The 23,724-nt window shown below is 37.8% G+C and overlaps 1 protein-coding gene across 2 annotated transcripts in view; it reads right to left on the minus strand.

Moving 5' to 3' along the window:
- Positions 1-460: 460 nt before the first annotated feature.
- Pank1 (pantothenate kinase 1) overlaps positions 461-23,724 on the minus strand; it is a 64,756-nt gene continuing 41,492 nt past the window's right edge. For both annotated transcript variants that reach the window (XM_076834581.1, XM_076834582.1), the window contains exons 3-7: positions 18,787-19,040; positions 13,370-13,546; positions 12,757-12,880; positions 6,575-6,700; positions 461-1,928 (exon numbers count right to left, since the gene is read on the minus strand). In XM_076834581.1, the coding sequence (XP_076690696.1) occupies positions 1,869-1,928; positions 6,575-6,700; positions 12,757-12,880; positions 13,370-13,546; positions 18,787-19,040 (741 nt within the window). In that variant the 3' untranslated portion in view covers positions 461-1,868. The remainder of the gene's footprint in view (positions 1,929-6,574; positions 6,701-12,756; positions 12,881-13,369; positions 13,547-18,786; positions 19,041-23,724) is intronic.

The raw sequence follows: 23,724 nt of genomic DNA on the forward strand, positions 1-23,724 counted from the left end.
GCCCAAAACAAAACCAAAGTACATAGAGTCACACTAACTTGCCCTGATTTCCTTTGTAGAACCATGATCTGCAATAAGGTCTGCTGTTTCCTGATAAGAGACCATGAAAGACACTAATTTTAGATAATATCATTTTCAAGAATACCCACTCTTAGTTGCTTGAATTTTTGTAAGCCAGGCAACAGCTGATAAAATGTGTTTGTGATGAGCAAATTACAAACTCCTTTGGAATTACTAAATGCAGCAGCAATAGTTTGGCATTAAGGAGTCAGTCAAGGAATCAGTCGTATAAGGGGCTACAGCTTCAACTAAAGACACTTTCGGATCTTACCACACTCATTAAAGCCTCAAATTATGAAATGTAGAGCAAAAAAGTACAACACAGAGTCATTTTACAGTACAAAGCAGATAATGTGAAGATGAAGATTAAGAAATGAAAATAACATATACACTAAAAACATCACAACAGAAATGGGTTTTATTTTAACCAGACAAGTGAATTTTTCAATTAGCATCAACTTCCTCAAGATTTGAAGATATCAAAATTAAAGGTGGTGCTCAAAAGGTGGAAAAGGGAACATTATCATGGAGCAACTGCACTGCTCTTCAAAAATCCCTTTCATCGACAGGCTCCACCCAAAAGATTATAAGATCTCATGTGTTCTATGTACAAGACCCTCACTTGAAAGTTACCCATCAGTCTTAAAGGAATCTCTCAAAAAATAAAAAAAAAATATATAGAGATCAGTATTATAAATTATTTTTTAATTTTAGAAACTGGGGTGAAAGTACAGTTTTCAGTTTAAAATATTAAAAATGAAAAAAATTAACATTATTATTTAAGATGTCTTGTTACAAAGCATCTAGGTACATAAACATACAAAACAGTTATTACTACCTGACACTCAATGCATGACTTCCCCTTCATGTGATAGTTCATCTGCTGGGAAGCTTTTCCCAATAAGTTCCAAACTTCATGCACAAGGATTACATGGATGAAGGCATTTCATCATAGGATAATTCAATTTAATATAACACAGCATAAAACAAATCCAGCGAATCACTATATTTATAAGGGATAAGATAAAATTGCATATCATTTTCAACTTTTGCCAGACTCATTAAATTCATTAACACATTTAGAGTCTTCTCCTCATGGGCACTTTTGAGAGCTTTGGATTGTGTGTTTTAACTTTGTATTGAGTTGGTCAGCACCTTGATTGATATGAACAATTACATTAAAGATAGATTGTGGGTAGGGGAGAGGGAGATCAGAGGATAACAAAAACAGGGGGAGGGACTCATGTTTTTCATAAGACATTCAAACAGAAAGGACAAGAAAAAAAAAAAAAAAGAAAAAAGCATACAAACAAAAAAAAGTGTTCACAGTAAAACATGCCAGATTTGTAGTTTCATTTGAAACCAACAGCAAATCATGAAACGTCATGAAAAATATAAGTAAAGGTAAAATCTCCTAGAGTAATTACTAAATGAAGTTAAAATTACCACACCGATCAGTAAACCCCAGAAGAAAAATGAATAGAAAAGAAAAATTTCAGGTCCTTCTAGACACCATACAATTTTTCAAAGTTAATGCATAAAATTGGTGGGTTTGGCCACACTGCACAAATTATTATTTTTTTTAAAAAATACAGTATACAGAAAAAACTCTTTTATTTCCCATTTTAAATCATAAGCTCAAAACCTAAGAGTCAAAGATCAGCTAGAAGAATTTTAGATTATTTACAAATCCAGCAGGTTCCTCTGCCATAATGGCTTGGCTTCCATCCACAGCGATTTTCTCCTTCTCCAGCAGTACCTTTCAGCTCTCTGTCCTCACAGGAGGCTGTTCCCTCTACTGTTCTTTTCTACTGGTCATCGGTTATTTTGAACAGTTCCAACAATGCCCCAACAGCTCCAAAATAACCCTACAAAAATAAAGGAAAACTTCTGTAGGAATGTCTTGGAACCTTAGCCAAAGACCTCTTATTTTTCATAATTCTAGAAATGGTGCCCCTTACAGGAAAGAGAAAATTTTAAAACTGAATTCTTAAGCTGGGGATATAGCTCAGTGATAGAGAGTGTGTCTAGCATGTGTAAGGCCATGGGTTCAATCCCCAGTACAGCAAAATGAACAAACATACATGGTGGAATAACAACAGCAACAACAATACATTTATTTGAATGACTACTTGCTTTATATATATGTACTATACAGGTTAAATATATAAAGTGTTTAGAAAGATATCTGGCACAAGTTATGTGCTAAGTGCTGGATACTTCTAGTATAATAGCTGTATTTCATTTTAACTTTTGCCATGGCAAAATCCACACTATTATTTCAGATGAGAAAAGAAAGGTAATAAATTACCCTGTCAGGGTTATGCAACTTGTGGAAGGGCTCAACACCCACGTTTATCTGACATCAAATCTGCATCTCATGGAAGAAAACCCTAAATTTCCCTCAGAAAATCTGAGGAAGGCCCTTAAGTCAGCTGCAGCCTCATTTTGCCCATCTGTAAAACGTAAGCCCAAGCTCTGTGAAGATGAAAAGAAACTAAAAACACATTTTAGCAACTTTCATTTTAGCCTATTGAGCTGCTATATATAAAAGTCCCAAAGACAGGGTAGTTCAGAAACAACTGCAATTTATTTATTAAGACTTCTAGAAGTTGGGAAGTCCATGATCAAGATGTCTGGCGAGGGCCAGTTCTTCATAGACTGCTGTCTTTCTCATTGTAACCTCATATGGCCACAGGTTGCAAGGCAGCTCTCTTGGGCCTTTCTTATAAGGATGCTAATCCTATTCATGAGACTCAACCCTTATGATCTGACCATTCTCCAAGGCCTACCTCCTAATACCATCCTCTGGAAGATTAGTGTTTTAACAGGTGAATTGGGTTGGGAGGGACAACACACAAATATTCAGTTTGGGTTATTTTACAAAAGTCTGGAGACTTCACCCTCTGGCATTTACCAGACTCTGCATTTACTGCTGAGATAGGTGCAAACATATCAGGACATGTCAGGGCCTTTGCTGCTGCTGCTTCCAGCTAAGTTTGATTGAGGCCTCACTAGGCACTAGAAATTATTCTAAGCATGTGGGGTGAATGTACTCATTCAATCATCACAGTAACTCTATGAGACAAATATTATTGTTTCATTTTGCAAATGTTAAAACAGAGGGAGAGATATCATAATCTAAGATCTCACAGTCAATAAAAGTTGTGCTCTGAACTGCTAACTATACTACCTAAAGGATGTTCCACCATAACATTAGTTGAATGAAAGAGAAATTGAGTGAGTAAGGTCTCCTAACAGCAGGGCAAGTGACTAGAAAGTCACCAACTAAATCAGAGTCTCCCAAAAGTTGTCCCTCCATAATAGTCTCTGGTAAAGCTTGTTTAACCCAGAGTGAACTTAAGAATGTAGAAAATTTTCTAAGGAACACTTTTGCTTAAGCAGTTCACTAGCTGGAGAGTCTGAGTTATGATAAATGGTAATAAATCAAATCCACCACCCACAATGGTTTAGGATGGTTCAATGATACTGGTGACTGACTACATGTTGACCTATAGAATTGAATTTTCCTAAAACGTTAGGTCTGTTTTCTATCTTGCCACCAACTACCTGTTTGACCTTGGAGATGACTTCTTGTCCCTGCCAGCTTCTATGTCTTGTTCTCTACATTAAGGCAAGAAGATCTGGACATAAAGTTGCCGAATAAAGTACAGTTAAATGCCAGATAAAATAATCAAGCATCCTGCATTTTTTAGTGCTAAATACGACAACTGTATTAGAGCAGAACAGTAGTTTTCTTTATTTTCCTTTAAATTATGTTTTTTAAAAGCTGTGATGCTTCTCTATTTTTCAAACAAAACCTTACATCATGAAAACTTCATAAATAAGCAGAATCTCTTTGGGGGGATGAAGGAATGAAGGTTCTGGGATCTTATTCTCCTTCAACCAAAACAAGCCTCATAACTGGGTTTTAATCCTGCTGGAAGAAAGAAAGAAGGAAGGAAGGAAAGGACTTTCAGTATTAATTTCTATCATGGGAACCTATTTATATTTAAGTTCTTACTGTTGTATATACATTAAGAAAACAAAATATGGATGTAAAGATCTCTAAATAACTTCTAAATTTACCAGTAGCTTCTCAAATAAATAATTCAGTTTGGAAGATAAGAAAATGCCATTCATTACAACTGAAATTTACAATACTAGTTCTCAATATTTTTCTGCAGCAATATGCACAAGAGATTAGGTACTGCTTGTGATGAATACTATCTCTATACAGCACTGGTTTTAAAGGGGGATAGAAGCAATGGGGAAAAGAAAAGAGGGCCCCCCACTTGATCTATGTTATGTAGAAATGCCCTTATCAAAGATGCCCTGTATTAACTGGTGCTGTTTCTCATGTTAACAAGGTCACTATCAGCCAGATATGCTCACCTCTCAAGGCTGGTAGGCTCCTCTTAGTAGCCCAAGAATATCTGTTCTCACAAGTGAAGCTGCTTACTTGCCAAGAATCAGCTGTGTTTATCTCACAGTTGTTTTTAAGGGTTTCATTGTTTAGGTAACAATCTAATTATGACCATATAAACCAACAAAGTGCAAATTGATGATCAGTTTTATGAAAATTCAGCAAAGCTGAAAAAGGTGGTCACAAGCCATTGCTCTTTACTTAGGTGGATGCCACAACATGAAAGAGGAAAAAAACTAGAAGGATTCTACAACTTAACTGCTCCATAAGTATCTTTCTTGATCCACTTAAAAGAAACAAACTGAAAATCCAAGAAGTTACATACTTACAGAAAACAGTAGTGCCCTAATCACATAAACCATTCTCAAAAATGGAATTTTGGTCCTACACTGAAAAGACTGGTTAGAGTAGGGAGATGCTTTTTTAAATGATAACCTATTTTAACTGACTTTAAAGTTTTTTTAAAACGGGCATGTTAGTGCACACCTGTAATCCCTGCAACTTGGGAGACCGAAGCAGGAGGATCACAAGTTCTAGGTCAGTCTTGGCAACTTATTGAGCTCCTGTCTCAAAAGTGAAAAGGGCTATAGATGAAGCTCAGTGGTAGAGTGCCCCTGGCCCCAATTCCCACAATAATATAAATAAATAAGTAAGTAAGTAAATAAACAAATAAATACATTTTATCAGTGATTGACAATTAGTAATTATATATATTTATGGGGTACAAAAGTGATATTATGACTTTTCAATTCAATGGGATGATTAAATCAAACTAACCAACATATCTGTTACTTCAAATACATAGCCATTTTTTTTTGCAGTGAGAATATCTGAAATTTAGTCTCAAGACAATTTTGAAATATACAATACACTGTTCACCACACTGTGCAGTAGATCTCAAAAAAGACTTACTTCTCCTATCTAATTTTGTACCCTATGACCATCATTTCCTCATTCTTGCCAACTCCCAGCCTCTGTAACCACCATTCTGCTTTCATGAGTTCAGTTCTTTAAGATTCTACCCATGCCAGGTGTGGTGGCACACGCCTATAATCCCATCCACTCAGGAGGTTGAAGCAGGAGGATCTTAAGTTCAAGGCCTGCCTCAGCAACTTAGCAAGGACTTTAGCAACTAAGTGAGACACCTTCTATAAATAAAATATAAAAAGGGGCTGGGAATGTGGCTCAGTGGTTAAGCACCCCTGGGTTCAATCCTTGTACCAAAAAAAGAAAAAAAGAAGAAGAAGAAGAAAGAAAAAGAAGAAAGAAAAAGATTCCACATGTAAGTGAGAACATGTGACATTTATTTTTCTGAGTTTGACCTATTTCATTTAGCATCTTGTTGTCTAATTTTATTCATGTTGTCACAAATGACAGAATTTCTTTTGCTTTTAAGGCTGCATTGTATTCTATTAGATATCATATTTTCTTTATCCATTCATGTGTTGCTGATGATGAACACTTAGATTGATTTCATTTCTTAGTTATTGTGAATAATCTGTAATAAACATTGGCAGGCAGACAACTTTTCAATATCCTGATTTCAAATCTCTTTGGGTAAATACCCAGAAGTGGGATTGCTAAGTCCTAGGGTAGTTTCTGAGAAACATCCAGTTTTCTACAAGCGTTATATTAATCTACTTTTCCAGTGGCTTTTTTTTTTTTTTTTTTAATTAACCAACTACCAGTCCTAATTATTAGATAAAAAGCTTCCATTTTCTGGCAAGCCTGCACAGTGACACATGCCTGGAACCCCAGCAACTCGGGAGCCTGAGACAAAAGGACCACAAATTTGAGGCCAACTTCAGCAATTTAGCAAGACTCACAATTTACAGAGACCCTGTCTCAAAGTGAAAAATAAAAAAGACTTGGAATGCAGCTCAGTGGTGAAGAGCCTCTGAGTTCAATCCTCAGCATCCTATCCCCTGCCCCCAAACTTTCTGTAGCTCTTTGTTATCCTTTGCATAAATGCAAAGTTTAAATTAGCAACATTTCTACTTGACCAGTTATAAAATGAAGAGACCCACTCATATGTTAATCAACCTACACTCCATGTAGAACAATTCAGTCTGTGGAAACTCAACCCACCTCATGTTCCAAAAACAGAGCCTTCAGTTGTCCTTTGGACCAAAAATCCATGGCATATGCTAGCAGCTTCATGGAGACCATATTGATTCTGAGAAAATTCCCAACAAACACAACTCTGTCAATATTCTGGAAAAAAAAATTAAAGACAAACAATTGAACCATGGCAGAAAAATACCATTGGCAAAGATCCCAATGTTCTGTATGTCATTGTATAGAAGCTTGCACAGTGAACCACTTTGGTATCTCCAAAATGAAGCTGAGCAAACCTCACAGTGCACTCTGGAAGAATAGGAGGGGGATATTTTAGTTGGACAAAGCAGAAACTGACATCAGGATTGTTTGCAAGTGTTATCAGATTGTGTTGGGTCTGACATGTGGTTCAGCTCCATATAATTAATATATATCATCATAATTGAAGTTCAAGTTTAGCTAAATTTTCTTGTGCATTTCTTTAATTTCCTAAACTTCCAAGTATAAAATATAATTACAACCAACTCACAGAAGAAACGGCTATGGCATGGTGGATTCATCAAATGACTTTCGCTGTTTACTCTAGGCTGAACACTGGGGATATAAGAAGGACACAACACTCCATCTCTGCCCTCAGGATGTATGGTGGTGGAATATCCTGTTTGGTCCACATATGGGTCAAAACATGGTAACAAAAACTCCATATGGGGCTGGGGTCATGGCTCAGTGGTAGAGTGCTCGTCTAGTGTGTGTGAGAAACTGGGTTCGACACTTAGCACCCCATATAAACAAATTAATTAAATAAAGGTCCATTGACAACCAAAAAATATTTTTAAAAAACTCCATTTGTATTTTTTGTTATCATGGATATAGATTTGCATTCTAAACACACACTTAAGAATATTCCTTTTCTCTCCTGTCCATGCAGACATGCTTCAAATCCTGCAAGCTTCCCCTCCAGCTGTACTAGCAGCCCTTCCTACTTTCCCAGGTACTTCTTAAGCTTAAGACTGAGCCTAGCCTGTCTGCATGCAGAGGCTGCTCACCACTCACTCAGAAGAGTGCCAGTTGCTAGGACCGCTTACATCAAAAGCAAGAGTCTTTGAAAGTGCCATTATTTTCTGCTCAGTCTATCAGGAGTAATCAAGGTCTAGGAGCATCGCCTTTTAACTGTCTTAAGTTTTAGCAATGCACATTTATGAAGCCATTAGCCACTGGAAATTTCCTATGGGTAGAGGGGTCAGGTAATTTTAATAAGTTTTTATTAAAAATAGAACTGTAGTCACAAACTATCCAGACTAAGAAGTGGAAAGGAACACTCAAAGTAAGAAACTCAGTTTAAAAAAGAATTTGATTAAATTTAGAGCTCAAGGTAGGACTTGCTCAAAGTTGAGTCCTGCATTACTCTGGGAGAAGCCAGAAGGAGTAGAAGTAGCATTAAAAGCTGATGAGAGGGCTGGGGTTGTGGCTCAGTGGTAGAGCTCTTGCCTAGTGTGCATAAGGAACTGGGTTTGATTCTCAGCACCACGTAAGTAAATAAATAAAATAAAGGTCCATCAACAACTAGAAAAAAAAAAAGCTGATGAGAGGGGCTGGGGTTGTGGCTCAGTGGCACAGTGCTTGCCTAGCACATATGAGGCACTGGGTTTGATCATCAGCACCTCATAAAAATAAATAAATAAAATAAAGGTACTGTGTTCATCTACAACAACAACAACAAAAAGCTGATGAGCACCAGGTGTGGTGGTGTATACTGGTAAGTCCAGCTACTTTTGGGGGTCAGGCAGGAGGATCACATGCTCAAGACCAGTCTAGGCAATTTAGCAATACCTTATCTTAAAATAAAAAATAAAAAGAGCTGGGGATTTAGCTCGGTGGAGTGCCCTTGGGTTCAATCCCCAGTATTTACAAAAAACAAAAACAAAACAAAACTGAGAAGCATTCCATGTTTCAAATATATTTCAGGTGATTAAAAGTTGCAAATGTTTGGGCTGTGGTTGTGGCTCAGTGGTACAGTGTTTCCCTAGCATGTGTGAGGCACTGGGTTCGATTTTTAGCACTACCTAAAAATCAACAAGTAAAATAAAGTATTGTGCCCAACTACAACAACAAAAAATTTAAAAAGTTTTTTTTAAAGGAAAAAAAATAAAGACATTAGAAGAATAAATTTTTTCTAAAAATAATATCGAAGTACAAGGGGTATAATACTAAGAATTCATTGAAAATTGATATATTTACTTTAAAATTTTTAAACACTTAATTCAGAGGAAAAACATCACCTCAAGCAAATCCAAATGGAAAGCAATAGCAAAAATTTTAAGTACATGTCAAATAAAATGTATTTTTATCAAATAAAGAAGTCCTATGAACGAATAAGAAAAAAACCAACAATGTAATATAGAAATGGGTAAAGAAGCTTATACTTTTATGCTCTGCTTGGTGGGAATATAAATTAAAACCACTTTTATGAAGGGCACTTTGTAATATCTGTCAAAATTATAGTGAACATATCCTTTGACTCAGCAATTTCCCTTCTGGGAGTTTATCTGCCAGATATATTGACATGTATGCAAAACGTGTGTGTATACAAATATGTGTGTATTCATAAATAAATACACTGCAGGCTTTTCAGAGACTAGAAATAAAACAAATATCATTAGAAAAGTAACCAAATCAATAACTGCATATCAATATGTTAGGATGCTATGTAGTCATTAAAAATGAAAGTTTAAAATATATTGATATGAACAATCTCAAGATAGGTTATGTACAAGAATCAACAAATGGGACTTACTTAAACTAAAAAGTTTTTTCTCAGCAAGAGAAACAATAAGAGAGGTAAACAGGGAGCCTACATCATGGGAACAAATTTTTACTCCTCACACTTCAGATAGAGCCCTAATATCCAGAGTATACAAAGAACTCAAAAAATTAAACAATAAGAAAACAAATAACCCAATCAACAAATGGGCCAAAGACTTGAACAGACACTTCTCAGAGGAGGACATACAATCAATCAACAAGTACATGAAAAAATGCTCACCATCTCTAGCAGTCAGAGAAATGCAAATCAAAACCACCCTAAGATATCATCTCACTCCAGTAAGATTGGCAGCCATTATGAAGTCAAACAACAACAAGTGCTGGCGAGGATGTGGGGAAAAGGGTACTCTTGTACATTGCTGGTGGGACTGCAAATTGGTGCGGCCAATATGGAAAGCAGTATGGAGATTCCTGGGAAAGCTGGGAATGGAACCACCATTTGACCCAGCTTTTGCCCTTCTCGGACTATTCCCTGAAGACCTTAAAAGAGCGTACTACAGGGATACTGCCACATCGATATTCATAGCAGCACAATTCACAATAGCTAGACTGTGGAACCAACCCCGATGCCCCTCAATAGATGAATGGATTAAAAAAATGTGGCATTTATACACAATGGAGTACTACGCAGCACTAAGAAATGACAAAATCATGGAATTTGCAGGAAATGGATGGCATTAGAGCAGATTATGCTAAGTGAAGCTAGCCAATCCCTAAAAAACAAATGCCAAATGTCTTCTTTGATATAATGAGAGCAACTAAGAACAGAGCAGGGAGGAAGAGCAGGAGGAAAAGATTAACATTAAACAGAGTCATGAGGTGGGAGGGAAAGAGAGAGAAAAGGGAAATTGCATGGAAATAGAAGGAGACCCTCATTGTTATACAAAATTACATATAAGAGGTTGTGAGGGAAATGGGAAAAAAATAAGGAGAGAAATGAATTACAGTAGATGGGGTAGAGAGAGAAAATGGGAGGGGAGGGGAGGGGGGATAGTAGAGGATAGGAAAGGTAGCAGAATACAACAGTTACTAATATGGTATTATGTAAAAATGTGGATGTGTAACCGATGTGATTCTGCATCTTTGTAATGTTTTGAATAACCAATAAAAAAAAGATTAAAAAAAAGATAGGTTATGTAAAAAAGCAAGAGGCAATATTTTCAGAGATCCACACTGAAGTACAGATAGACTGATACAATGGTTAGAATTTGCTTTCTGATATTCTAGCAAAAAAAAAAAAAAAAGAGAGAGAGAGAAGGAATTGAGAGGAGTACAAGGAGAAAGAAAGAAAAATACATAAAGCATTGTGGCAAAGTCCTGATAACTGCTGAGTCTGAGCTGTTGGACATGTGGAGGTTCTCTGAACTATTCTCATTCCTTTATGCATGTTTACCAATTTTCATAATAAAAAGCTGAGAAATTAGGCAAGATGTAGAATAATATGTAGAAAGTGAATTAATTGTATGGAATGTAATTATATCTTAGCAAAGCTGTTATTTTAAAAAAGAAGGTTATGTAGAGTTTGCTACCTTTGGAAGTATATATTTATTCAGAAACAAACAAACAAAAACTAAAACAAAGGGCTGCCTCTATCTAGTAAGGTTCCTATTGAGTGATAGGGTAGAAATGGTAACTCACTTCCTTGTATGTTTATTCTGCTGTCTTATAAACACAAAATGCAGATGTTTATATTATCTATTCAAAAACAGAAATATGAAAGTTTAAAGTGGATGGAAAAGTATTTCACAGCATTCCAATCATCACAACAAAAATGTAAACATGGTGCCCTCATCCATGCAATGGCTGGAGTCAAGGATTCTCAAGTCAGTGAATCTAGAGAGCAACACAAGGACAGCCGACTTAGTTTCTGTGCTCACAGGGCAATGGAACAATGCCGGTCACTGATGTGTCCCTTGGGAACCAGCACTGAATGAACACCCTCTAATGGAACCTTGGCCCCTAGGTAATGGTCAAGTGCCTTCATTCATTAAACTCCAACAGAAACATCCAGTTACTCAAACCAGTATACAACATGACTACATTTTCATGTAGAGAAAAATAAAATCTGTTTTCCTCCCTAAAGGGATTATGATACCTGTGAAGAGACCTGCTGGCTCACTTCAGCCAGAAGTGCATGGCAGAGGCCGCTCCATGGCAAGTAGGGGAAAGGGCGGCTATTGCTCTACGTGGCAAGGGACATAACTATGTATCTGACCTTCCAGAGCCTGTGAGTACAGCCAGCTACACACATATTAGTCGTGGGGCTTGTTTGGCTACTTGGATAAACACCCTTTCTAGGTTAATGCCAAAAAAATAACCTCTCTGTTACAATGAATCCCATGACCAAAGTGGACTTCAAAAGGGCATATCTCTGGAATACACTTTTACCTAATTATCAGCCTCCCACTTAATCCCCAAACTGAGGACTTCCAAAAAGTTATGACCTTGACCCATAAGTCAGCAAAATATGCTAGGAATGTTGTAAAGAAGGTGTCTCTTTTGTAATCCCAAAGCTCAAAGGCAAGGTTATCACCCACCCATAACAAAGAATGCCTCATATTCTGACATTCCTCTATTCAACAGGGAAGGGCCAGGAAGGGTTTCGAAGTATCCGTATTATTCTATTTCTTGATCTGGGTTGTGGCTATACAGGTTGTGTGTCTGTGAGAAAGTTCATTGAGCTGTACACTTAGAATTTGAGCCCTCTTCAAACTCCGTTACTGATTTACTATCAGTAATATTTCTCCTATTACCTGTTCCACACCCCAACTTCTTTTTCTTATCTTCCTGACAGACCTCGGTGAAAGAGAGAGTTGTTCTACTTTACAAATCTTGTATTTCAGAAAAGGGTTCCATTTTGCAGTGTTTCAAAACAATGTTAGTAAAGCTTTGTCACCAGCTCCACCCCTTCTTGTGCCTGGGTCTCTAGCTAGCCTCTGCTGTAGCAAGCTCTCTGTGCTTTGATAGCCCTGTACAATGCTGCTTGAACTCCATGCCACAAGGCAACACTGTAAAGAAGCTGAAAGCAAAGAGAATATCGGACATTGCAAGTGGAAGCATTTTATCTGGAATTATTTGCAAGGATGCCCAAAGCTTTTGCTCACATTTCAGTGAACATAGGGTCACAATGATGGTTAGAGAGGCTGCAACATGGGTTGGAATTTTACCATGTTTCCACAGTTTGATGGTTTACCATTTGTCAGCTTGTGTCTGCTTAAAAATATAACACATACTCTTCCCCCTCCTCCAACACACACACCTCCTATTCTCTAAGGTGTAACTATATAATAAAGAGCAGATTTCCCAAGGATCTGCAGTTTCTTAAGAGTCAACAGTTATCACACTATGATAAGTAAAAACACATGGCTTTCCCCAGGTTAAGGCTTTACCTCATTCAGTGCACACATCCGAGCAATGGAGCCAATGTTGTTGGTGATGGTGACCAAGGTGGCCCGGGCGAGGTCTTCCTTGCTGATGGAATCTCGCTTTTCTTTACTCATCATGTTGCCAAAGCTATGTTGGAAATATCAGTGAGAGTGTTCAAAATCATCCTCAGGCAGGATCTGTGCTTCCACCAAGGCACTGTGGAAGACTCTATGAATCTCTGTTCAAGCTCAATTTACCTGATTTTGCTATCATAGTTTACAAGCAGACAAGATTACAGTATGAATGGCTGGTTGCCCCTTTCTTAATAGGGAAAAAGTAGAATGGCTATAATGTAGGGAAATTTTTTAATACCTCTAGATATCTGGACAAGAATGGAACAGAGATAACTGTTGCAGTTTTCCAGAACCTTCTTTCAAAGTTGCCTTATTTTAAGCACAAGCATCAAGGGCTAAACATCTCAGTGTTCATTAAGGACAGGAAATCAAGTGTGAGATCTGATATGACTGATATTTGCACCAGGCTGGTGGGCTGACATTTGAAAAAATAAATGAATGGCCAGGGTGGAGAGGCTGCCTCATGTATAATCACTACTGCTCCTAGCTACTTAGTCTCTACCTTGATGCTACAGCAGATCCTTGAAGGCCAAATCGTTCATAGTCTCCTCCGTAAATGTCCTTCACCAGCTTATCAACATTGGTGCTGTCGCCTTTAGCTGCCATTTCCAGAGCTTCTTCAAAGGTCTCACAACCAGTCAGCAAGCAACATAGGCCTAGGAATGTTCCACCTCCAAGACTGAAGGAACAATAAGGTTTATTTTTAAATTTTACTTGAAGTTATGCCCATCCAAGTCCCCAACTACATCAAGACTATTAAAATGGGTTAAGAAAAACAGAAGAAAAGCAAAGGGGCACTTTATTTGAAAACAAAAGGGCATTTAAAGAACTAGAGCACAAAAGAACTCTTGTAGATTGGGTCAGAAAAGAGGGCAGAGACTAATATTAAACATAAGGGAAAACTTGCCCCTAAATTTGAGAACAAAACTAGAGATAGACTCTCACTGATTTCTGTTGTGAGACCTTCAACCAGCCACTAACCTAAGCTCTTCATTCAGTCTTTCCACCTGTGAAATGGAACCTCTTCTAATTGGGTGGTCTGAAAGCAACAAATAACTGATATTTTAAAACCATATGCAGCTGTGTACAAACATTTTGAAAAAGAAATAATGTATATATAATTCCCAACTAACTATGTAACTAAACTCTCGAATGACAAAACTGACCTAGGACTTAGCAGGAGCCATCAGCCTGAAGGCTCTCTTTCACCTGACATTGCTTCCCTAGCAAAGGAAATCTCATTCCACCTTCTTAGATCTATAGATCTATCTGATATTAAAGTTGTTTTCCCTGGTAGACTTTGGATATTTGGTTACTGATATTTTACTTATTACCCAAGGCTAAAAACCAGTCACAAAGGTCACAAAATCATTCCAATGCTTCAATTATGTTTTGAAAGCTTTCAATCATTTTGGGAAACACTCCTCTAAGATAGTCTTTTTAGACAAAATTAGACACTAATTATAGTAGGAGAGGACAAACTCAAATGTGCATTAATATCAAAGTTACCTCCTGGAAAGAAAAGCAGATTCTGGGAAAAGCTACCATCAGGGAACTCCTAACAGGAAAAGGAGTTCGTTTCTAAATGGTTAAGTCTAAGTTTTACCCTTCATTTATTATGTGAAAAAATAAACATGAGAGAGCTGCTCATATCAATTGGTTCAGAAGCCCCACCAAAGCCACTAGCTCTGGGTACCCAATTTATATTTTTGCACTGGCTTTTAATTCTAAGGAAAAAAATAAGTTAGCATTAAGGTTATTTATATATTTATTTATTTTTGGTACTGGGGATCAAACCTAGAGATGTTCTATCTATGAGCTGTATCTCCAACCTTTTTATTTGATTTTTTTTTTTTTTAAAGAGGGAGAGAGAGGGAGAGAGAGAATTTTTTTTAATATTTATTTTTTAGTATTTGGCGGACACAACATCTTTGTATGTGGTGCTGAGGATCGAACCCGGGCCGCACGCATGCCAGGCGAGCGCGCTACCGCTTGAGCCACATCCCCAGCCCCTTATTTGATTTTTTTAGACAGAGTTTTATTAAGTTGCTGAGGCTGGCCTCAAACTTAAGACCTTCCTTCGTCCCTCAGCCTCCTGAGTTGCTGGGATTACAGGCATGTGCCAAGAGGCCTGGTTGGAGTTAAGGTCATTTTTACTTTAAATTTTAAAAAAGAAAATTCAAGGTTAATGACATTCACTGTGAATAACTTCTAACAAGAAGGTACAAGATTGAAGGATAGGCACATAGTTCTTTAAATTGCATCAAAAGCAAAACTGCATAATATTCTTAAATTGTGATTCTTAAAAAAAAAATGCAAGTTTGGTGAAATTATGGGTTCTTTTCCATGGAGAATGATGTAGCTAAGCACCACTAGTAGCAATAGAAATTTAGGACTTCCTCTAGGAGAGTGTGTCGTCATTTGCATTTAATATGGTGTGTCAGGCTATATTGTTGGTTTCAGCCTATATTACAAAGCTAGTGTGGGTATTTTGTCTTTGCTTTTTTTTTTTTTGTGGTACTGTGAAGTGAACCCAGGGCCTCAGGCATATCAGGCAAGTGATCTACCACTGAGCTACATCCCAGGTGGTTAGGTTCTTGTTTCTTTCCGGTACCAGGGATTGAACCCAGGGATGCTTAACCACTGAGTCACATCCCAAGCCCTTTTTGTTTTTCATTTTGATACAAGACGTCACTAAGTTGCTCAGGCTGGCTTTGAACTTGCAATTCTCCTGCCTCAGCCTCCCAAGCCACGGGGACTACAGGTGTGTGCTACCACGTCTGGCCACTGGTGTATTTTAATGAAATATTTTTTGGTTTGTGAGTTATCTGGACTTGTTTTGTTTTCTCCCTATATATTTTTTAAAAAGAAGTTCTTTGCTCACATTTCTAGATTCTCACTACCCTTTGTCCTTAAGAATCTTTCTTCAAATTCTAGGGATTCATTTTAATTAAGGCATTGAACAACCTCCTCCAAATGTAGGCAACTGAAGACATTGGCTGACTTAGAAAGAAGGTAACTCATCAACGGATGTGTTGGTAAAAGTGAAAAAGGGCAAATACGACTGGAAAATGGCAGGTGACTCCAGATAAAGAGCTTAATGGGGAAAGCATGCATGCATTGGTATAGCTGGTACACTGCAGATAGGAGAGAAGAATGCACAGTCACAGAAGAGCAAAGAGTCTCCTAGCACTTTATTAATATCCTCAACCTGCTAACCATTATTTAATCAAGTGATTTCCTCCCTGACAATCAGATATACCTGTTTGCTCTGGCAGACACACATTAAAACCATCAGTATATCAGAGACAGAAATAATGTTGCTAGGAAAAGCCACCAAATATTATCATTATTCATAACAGTGCAAGATTTTCGGGAGAAGTAGAAGAAATCTTCAGTTACTCGTTTCAGTAACCAATTCGTTGATAATTTCAGAATACTGGTCATTAATGAGCATTAGTGTTCATTACCCTTAAAACAGATTCCCAAATGATTAGATAAGATGTACTGCTACTTTTGCCAGTTTTTTAACATTCCTCTTTTAACAGGCTACACATTTTACCAAAATCAACTGTAAAGTACTATTTTTTTCCATTGACTTTCACACTAAACTTGGAGTTGTGTCACTCGAAAAAAATTGCTACTCAGTCTAGGAAAATTACACATAACCAAATTAATCAAGTTTAAAAGAAAAGTGATATCCCGAAATAAATGGCATGATCTCTGAGAAATGTTTAATGGGAAAATAGAGTATGATACAATAACAAAAACCTAAAGTTACAGCTTTCAGTTCATAAGAAGAGTATTAAAATTTAAAGCTCAAACCATTTGTTTCGATCAGTGATTCCCAAAAGTATGTTCTACATACTGATATTCACTGCTAACTCAAATAGTTTATGTCTGGGGTTTTTGTGACTTGGACCAAAAGAAACCCTTGGCAGAACAACTCTGATGGAACAAGGATCAGAGACCTCACAAACATAAGGTTCCATTCCCTTCTTCCACTACATGTGGCAGCCCCTAAAAGGGCTCCTGTCCCTGAGCAGGTTTCTGTAGCACACTTCCAAAAACACTGATTGAAGAGAGAGCTTACAGGGAAACTTGAACATCCAGACAGTGTATGTTGATATTTGCAGAACAGTCATCTTTAATGGATATTTACCAATAACTAGAATTTATAGGCCCTGTTATATGTATAAGAGAAACCAACCATAATTAGCTCCTTAGCAGCTATTTGGGATGACTCAGAACCCTGGAGTCTACTCATTTGACAATGTACCTGACATATAATTCATAAACTGTTAAGTGTTCATCAACTAAATTGTAAGCATCTGTAATTGTGGAAAATATTTAGTTTGTTCCTTGGACTAGCTGTATGGATTCAATTACTCTTTATAGGAAGAAGACTATAGTCACTTAAAAATTATAACTTTATCAGATTACTCTCTAAGGTAAAACCAACTCAGCTGAAATATCCATGTGTTTGATATTCCTGACAGTACTAATGAGGCCATGAGGTAAATTTTGATCTTGTGTGACAGAACAAGCTTCTGTATTCTCTCAATGAAAAAATGTATACCTTGTAGCAACTGAGTGACAGAATCACAACTATAGACCCAAGTAGGCTTCCAATGGGGGAAGGAGTTTGCAGGGTTTCTCAAAAGCAGCACTACTGACATTCGAGGCTTGATGATTTTTCGCTGTTGGGGGAGCTGCCCAATGCAGTGTAGAATTTAGCATTCCCCTGACCTCGATTCTACTAGATGTCAGTAGCATCCCACCTTCATTGATGACAACTAAAACATGCTTCCAGACATATCTAACACTTTTTGTAAGAAGCTAAAACTTCCGCTCTTCAGTGGGAAGCCACTGATTTATGCAGAGCCATCATAACTCATGAAAGTACACTGGAGGAGTAGAGCCCCTCTCCTAATGGGTGAGTAGCACTGCTAAATTCCAGTGCTGGAAAAGTCTGTAAAAACAGTGTAAGCAGCAACAGCTTCCATGGCAGAAATGAAATGAGAATACTGAGACCCAGAGAATATAGCTTCAATTATCAAAAACAAGGATTTCAATACAATGCCCTGACACATGTTCTACAAGGCACTAGTTCTGTAAATTGTTCCTTAAAAATGAGTTCTGCTGTCCAATAAGTTGGAAGAATTCTTCTTACAAAATCAGTAAGGAAAACCTTTTTAACTTTGTTTATGTTGGGGTTTCTCAAAAATATTTGACAGGAGATCATTTCTTATGTTGAATCCTCATGAACATGAAGCTGAGCTCATTTGTCCTTCACAGGGCCTTGGGGTGGGGGTGTCCTAAAAAACAAGGCATCCTTACCAACTGTGGTTATAGGAGCTATTTTCCTGTCTACTACATTCCAAAATTCCCTGTGAGCTATACTGACTATTCTAGCTTTCAGCCAGAGTATATACCTGAAGTGGGGAGAAAAAATCTTTGTAAACATTGTTTTGTTTGCTGGTTAGAATGGCATATTATTTTAAGCAATTTGCACTGTGCTAGGCACCAATGAGTCCAACAGAAGGTTTTGCTGAAGTTTTCTCTGACCATAGCAAGTGCCCTTCTACCTGACTTCTATTGGGCTATTGTCCTTATCATTCCTTTAGCATTCAATACGTATCATCTTGTTGGCAATCTTCTGCTGGGCACAACCCTCTCCCCTCAATCTGACCGCAATTTCCAGAAAGATAAAGACTGGATTTTATTAACTTTTATAAAAATCACCCTTTCATTCCCTTAACATGTCACTCAATAAGTCCTTTTTGTTTGGCCAAGGAAGCCAAGACATTTCTTTTAAAAACAGATTCAATAAAAATAACCTTTTTATTACACTGTTCATTGAGGAAGAGACCTGGTGTTTAAGCACAGAGAGGTTCTTCTAATGGAAAACATGTTTACCTGGTCCCTGTAACTCTTTTATAGTTGTCCTTGGAGTACACTGCTAGAATGCTGACACCTGAGCCCATGTTAACCAGCAACATAGGGTATGGGTTATCAAGGCAGTATGGCTTTTTTTGACACAATTCAGGATTTGTGGGGTTTTCAAAATAGTAACATTCTGGCTTGCCGTTGAAGCCGACGGAGTCGACGTAAAGCAGACCCTGAATGAGACAGTCCAGTTCATCCAGTTTATGGAGCTGCAGGTCAGCAATCTGAAAGAGAACAAAACCTTGTAAGATACCATGGATCACCTTGGGAGAAGCCCCAAAAGCTTAGCTGGATTTAAGATTGGGTCATTCACTTTAAAAGCAGGGGAACATCCTTGAAACAAGTTGTGAAACTTTGTTGATATTCAATCAGTCCCTTGGAAAAGCAGCTGTGCTAAAGGACAGGCACATGCCTGGAAAAGCATGTATAGTGGGGTGAATGGTGATCCCTGTCCATGAACCTGTGAATGTGGTTTGGAAAAACACTCTTTACAAATGTAATTAAAGAGCTTGAAGAAATCATCCTAAATCATCTGGGTGGACCAGTGACAAGAGTCCTTGTAAGGGACACACAGGAAAGATGTGAAAGACACACAGGAAAGATGTGAAAGACACACAGGACGAGGTCATGAGAAGATGAAGACAGGGATTTGAGAGCTGTCACCAGACACTGGAAGAAGCAAGGCATGGAATCCCCCCAAGAGCCTCTGAAGGAGGTGCAGCCTCAAGAACTATGAGCAGGCTGTGATACAGTGGCACGCACCTGTAATCCCAGCAACTCAGGAGGCCAAGGCACAAGGATCACAAGTTCAAAGCCAGCCTTGGCAACTTAGCAAGACCCTGTCTCAAAATAAAATAAAAGAGGCAGGGTCCAGCTCAGTGGTAGAGGGTCTCTGGCTTCAATTCCTATTACCACCAAAACAAAACAAAAACAAAAAATCCTATGAGAAAAAAAAAAATCTAATATTTTAAATCACCAAGTTTGTGGTCATTTGTTAAGAAAGGCCATGGAAAATACATGCCACCAAGTGAGAACATTCAGAAAGTAATGAGAATCCTACACTTCCTTGCCTGAGAAAAAAAAAAAATCTAATATTTTAAATCACCAAGTTTGTGGTCATTTGTTAAGAAAGGCCATGGAAAATACATGCCACCAAGTGAGAACATTCAGAAAGTAATGAGAATCCTACACTTCCTTGCCTGGGAACTGGTGAAAATCTCCTGAGCTCACAAAGCAGAGCTACCCTTTTCCCAGACCTGGGCTCTGGAGTTAGACAGATCTGACTTTGAATTCTTGCTCTAAAACTGACTTAGCTAAAGGATACAAGGTGAATTATTTGACTTCTCAGTCTCCTTACCTGTAAAATGGGAATAAAAATGTTGCTATAAAGATTATATGATAATAATATATGTGATGTGTTTACCCAGGGGTTGGCACATACAAAGGGCTTATCAGCTGGAGTGGCCAGAGTGGCCTTTAATGTTCCTATAAGATAAAAACACCTACTCTCTTAGGTATGGGGGGTGGGGTGGGGGGTGTGAGGGGTTGTTAAGGACAACATGCTGACTGTGGACTAGCATTGGAAGCTAGTGGCCACTTTGCATCCTGAAAAGTTTAATTCATTATCCTTAAGAGTATACCACTGGCCCAGAGATTTGGGTTGATAATCATTTTCCATGGCCAGAAAAAAATCAAACAAAAATTAGTGATTAACAATTGCCAACATGAAACTCAACGAAATTCTCACAAAAAAAAACCCTGTAAGTAGGTATTTTTAACCTTATTACATAGTTAAGTTTCATGGTGCCTAAGTGACACAACTAGCAAATACCTACCGGTGACTCCCTGTTCTGTTGTCTTCATTGCCATAATGGATATTGTTTCTGGGGTCTGGAAACAACCTATACAAGAACTAGACTTAGATATTTTGCCAAAAAAGACATCATCTTCATTACAAAAGTTAGCAAGAAGAAAACTTTTCACTTGGTGTCACTCATCTGAGGTTCCTATTTAACAAAAATTGGCTGAATCTATACCTGCAAAGAATTAGAATAGGTTACCAGCAAGGTGGTAGATTATTCTTTTTTTTTTTTTTTTTCTTTTTCCTGCAGTGCTAGAGATTAAACCCAGAACTTCGTGTATGCTAGTCAAATACTCTATCACTGAGCTACACCCCCAGACCCTGAAAGTATCCTTGATACATGGAAATAAAGATTCTAAATGACCACTGGTGATAAAGTAAATATAGCTCATAAATGGTTCCAAAAATTTCATTTTTTTATCAAGTCAAATATTCGAATGAGATGCATATAATTACAGATATATTAAGGGGTCATTTCTATTGGTATAGAATTATCTGGAGCCCTGAAAGAGTATAGTGGGACACAACAGGGTAAATAATATCTCCTCTATTTTCTTCAAGTCCGCAGCCTTCCATTGTATTTACAACATTGGTCACAATCTGGCTGTTTTTTAGATTCCTCAGCACTTGGCTCAAAGGCCTGCCCCTAATCATTACTTAATAAACATATATTAAATGGATCAAGGAAAGTTATCACCTCATGGATCACTCCAAGCTGGAAAGTAGCTATTTCATCACCCAGTCTGGGGACCATAGGCTAACCTGCTTAAAAATTAATCAGAGGTTCATCAACAATATTGACAGCCAAGCCTGGAACCAGCATCATGAACACAGACAGAGTCCATCCAGCTGGACAGTTTGAAACTACATCGGGCAGAAAAAGAAAAGCCTGACAAGGCAAATAAGCTAAGCGTATACAATGTCAATCTGAAAGGAAACTTTATTATCTCACCTTTCCCCTCAAAATGATTTTCAAATAAAGTGCTAGTAGCAAACATCTCTTCTATACATTTTACTGAGGGATGGATATTTCTGGAGCCTGAGGTCACACAGCCCTATTTGTCTAATAGGAAACAGAGATATTAGTCACTTTCTTAGAGAACTATAGGAAAAAAAGATGGGCTCCCAGCTTCAGGTAATGAGTCAAATTGCTACTTTACTTTTCAAATAGGCCATCTGAAATTCAAAACCAGGTGGGAATTAATCAGACTTTGCAGTTTGTTGGTAAACCTGAATTAATTTTGTGGAATGCTAAAAACAGGCACTTCAGGTTTCATCTAAGGAGAAACAACTCTTTTTTAAAAATATTTTTTAATTATACATGGGCACAATATCCTTATTTTGTTTTTTTATGTGGTGCTGAGGATCAAACCCAGGGTCTCACATGTGAGAGTCGAGTGCTCTACCGCTGAGCCACAACCCCAGCCCCAAGAAACACTCTTTCTAGGCAAAGTTTTCTTTATATTAGGAATCACAAACTCAAATACCTAAAGGAGGAAGTAAGAAAATAGAAGCTGGGCATGGTGGCACACCTCTGTAATCCCAGTGATTCAGGAAGCTGAGACAGGAGGATCGAAAGTTCAAAGCCAGCCTCAGCCATTTAGCTAGGCCCTAAGAAACTTAGTGAGACCCTGTCTCAAAACATAAAAAGTGCTGGGGATGTGGTTAAGTGCCTCTGGGTTCAATCTCTAGTACAAAAAAAAAAAAAAGAATGAGCGAAGCCCTGGTCTACATGGAAGTAATTGAGTAATGGGAACTGTGTCACCAAAACGATCTGCATGTATTTACAATTCACTTCCAGCTCATTGTTGCTATGTGGTAATGGGCCCCAGTGCTGCCAGATGACCCTATTTTGTAAGAATCAGAAATCCAGATTTTATGTGAAACCTTTTAATATTTAAATGTTGGTGGTAAATTTTATAGTTTTGTTTACCTATTAAAACACTTTGCTTTTAGTCCATATCACCAATTTTATATACAGTTGCTATGGCCTGGATGTTGTTTGTTCCCCAGGGATCTATGTGTTGGGAGCATGGTCTCCAGTGTGGTGATGTAGGAGTTGATGGACCCTTTAACAGGTGGGTGCTAAAAAAATAGAGGTGTGGCCTAGTGAGAGGTCTTAGGGTGCTATCCTAAGGAGGGGATACTTAGTCTCCTGGGGTGAGTTCTCATCAGAGCAAGTTGTTATAAAAGACTAAACCTGACCCTTGAGTTTCTCTCCCCTTTTGAAATATGACCCTCTCCATTCATCAGGTGGTGGTCTCCAGAACCTGTGTTTTGCTGTTTGACTTTCAGCCTCCAAAACTGCAGTCTACCTCTTTTCTTTATAAAGTTAGGCTGTCTTAGGTATTTTGTAATGTTAACAAAATACTTACTAATACAAGTGATGCCTAGCTTAATGAGGAGCATGCATTCTGAGAAATACCTTGTTAGGTGATTTCATCACGAGCAAACATCATAAACTTATATAAACTAATACAGCTACAACATCCCTAAATGACATAATCTATGCGACCACTTTCATATATGTGGTCTACTATTGAACAAAATGATCTTAAGAGGTCATAACTGTATATATTCCGATGTTTATCTTTATAATGGGACTTAACTGATGACAAATCTGAAATATTAGATCCAGCAAACATGTAGGTAAAGCTTCTACTAATTTGAACATAACCCTGTAACCAAGATTTGCTGATTTATGTTAACAACCAGCTCCCTGGGAAAAAAAGCCTTGGTTTGTAGCAATTACTAATTTCTGTGGTGTAATCACCCTCACCATGGCCAATTTCAAGCTTCTAACCTGCTGTCACTAAACACAGAGTACAGAAGAGATGTCCACCAGTATATAAGTTTGAGAGGGGCTGGCAGGGGTTTTGTTTCTTTTAAGCCAGAAGGCTCCAGCTCCCCACTGCTTGTAACTCTTAAGAGTTCTGTGAATGCCCAAATTTGTAAGTTAAATTTAAATTACAATCCACATACTTAAAAACATCAAACCTGCCCTAAGACTCAAATTCTATGTAAGGAACCGAAGCTAATTGAGAAGT

The sequence above is a fragment of the Callospermophilus lateralis genome, chromosome 15 (genome assembly GCF_048772815.1).
Source record: "Callospermophilus lateralis isolate mCalLat2 chromosome 15, mCalLat2.hap1, whole genome shotgun sequence".
Lineage (NCBI taxonomy): Eukaryota > Metazoa > Chordata > Mammalia > Rodentia > Sciuridae > Callospermophilus > Callospermophilus lateralis.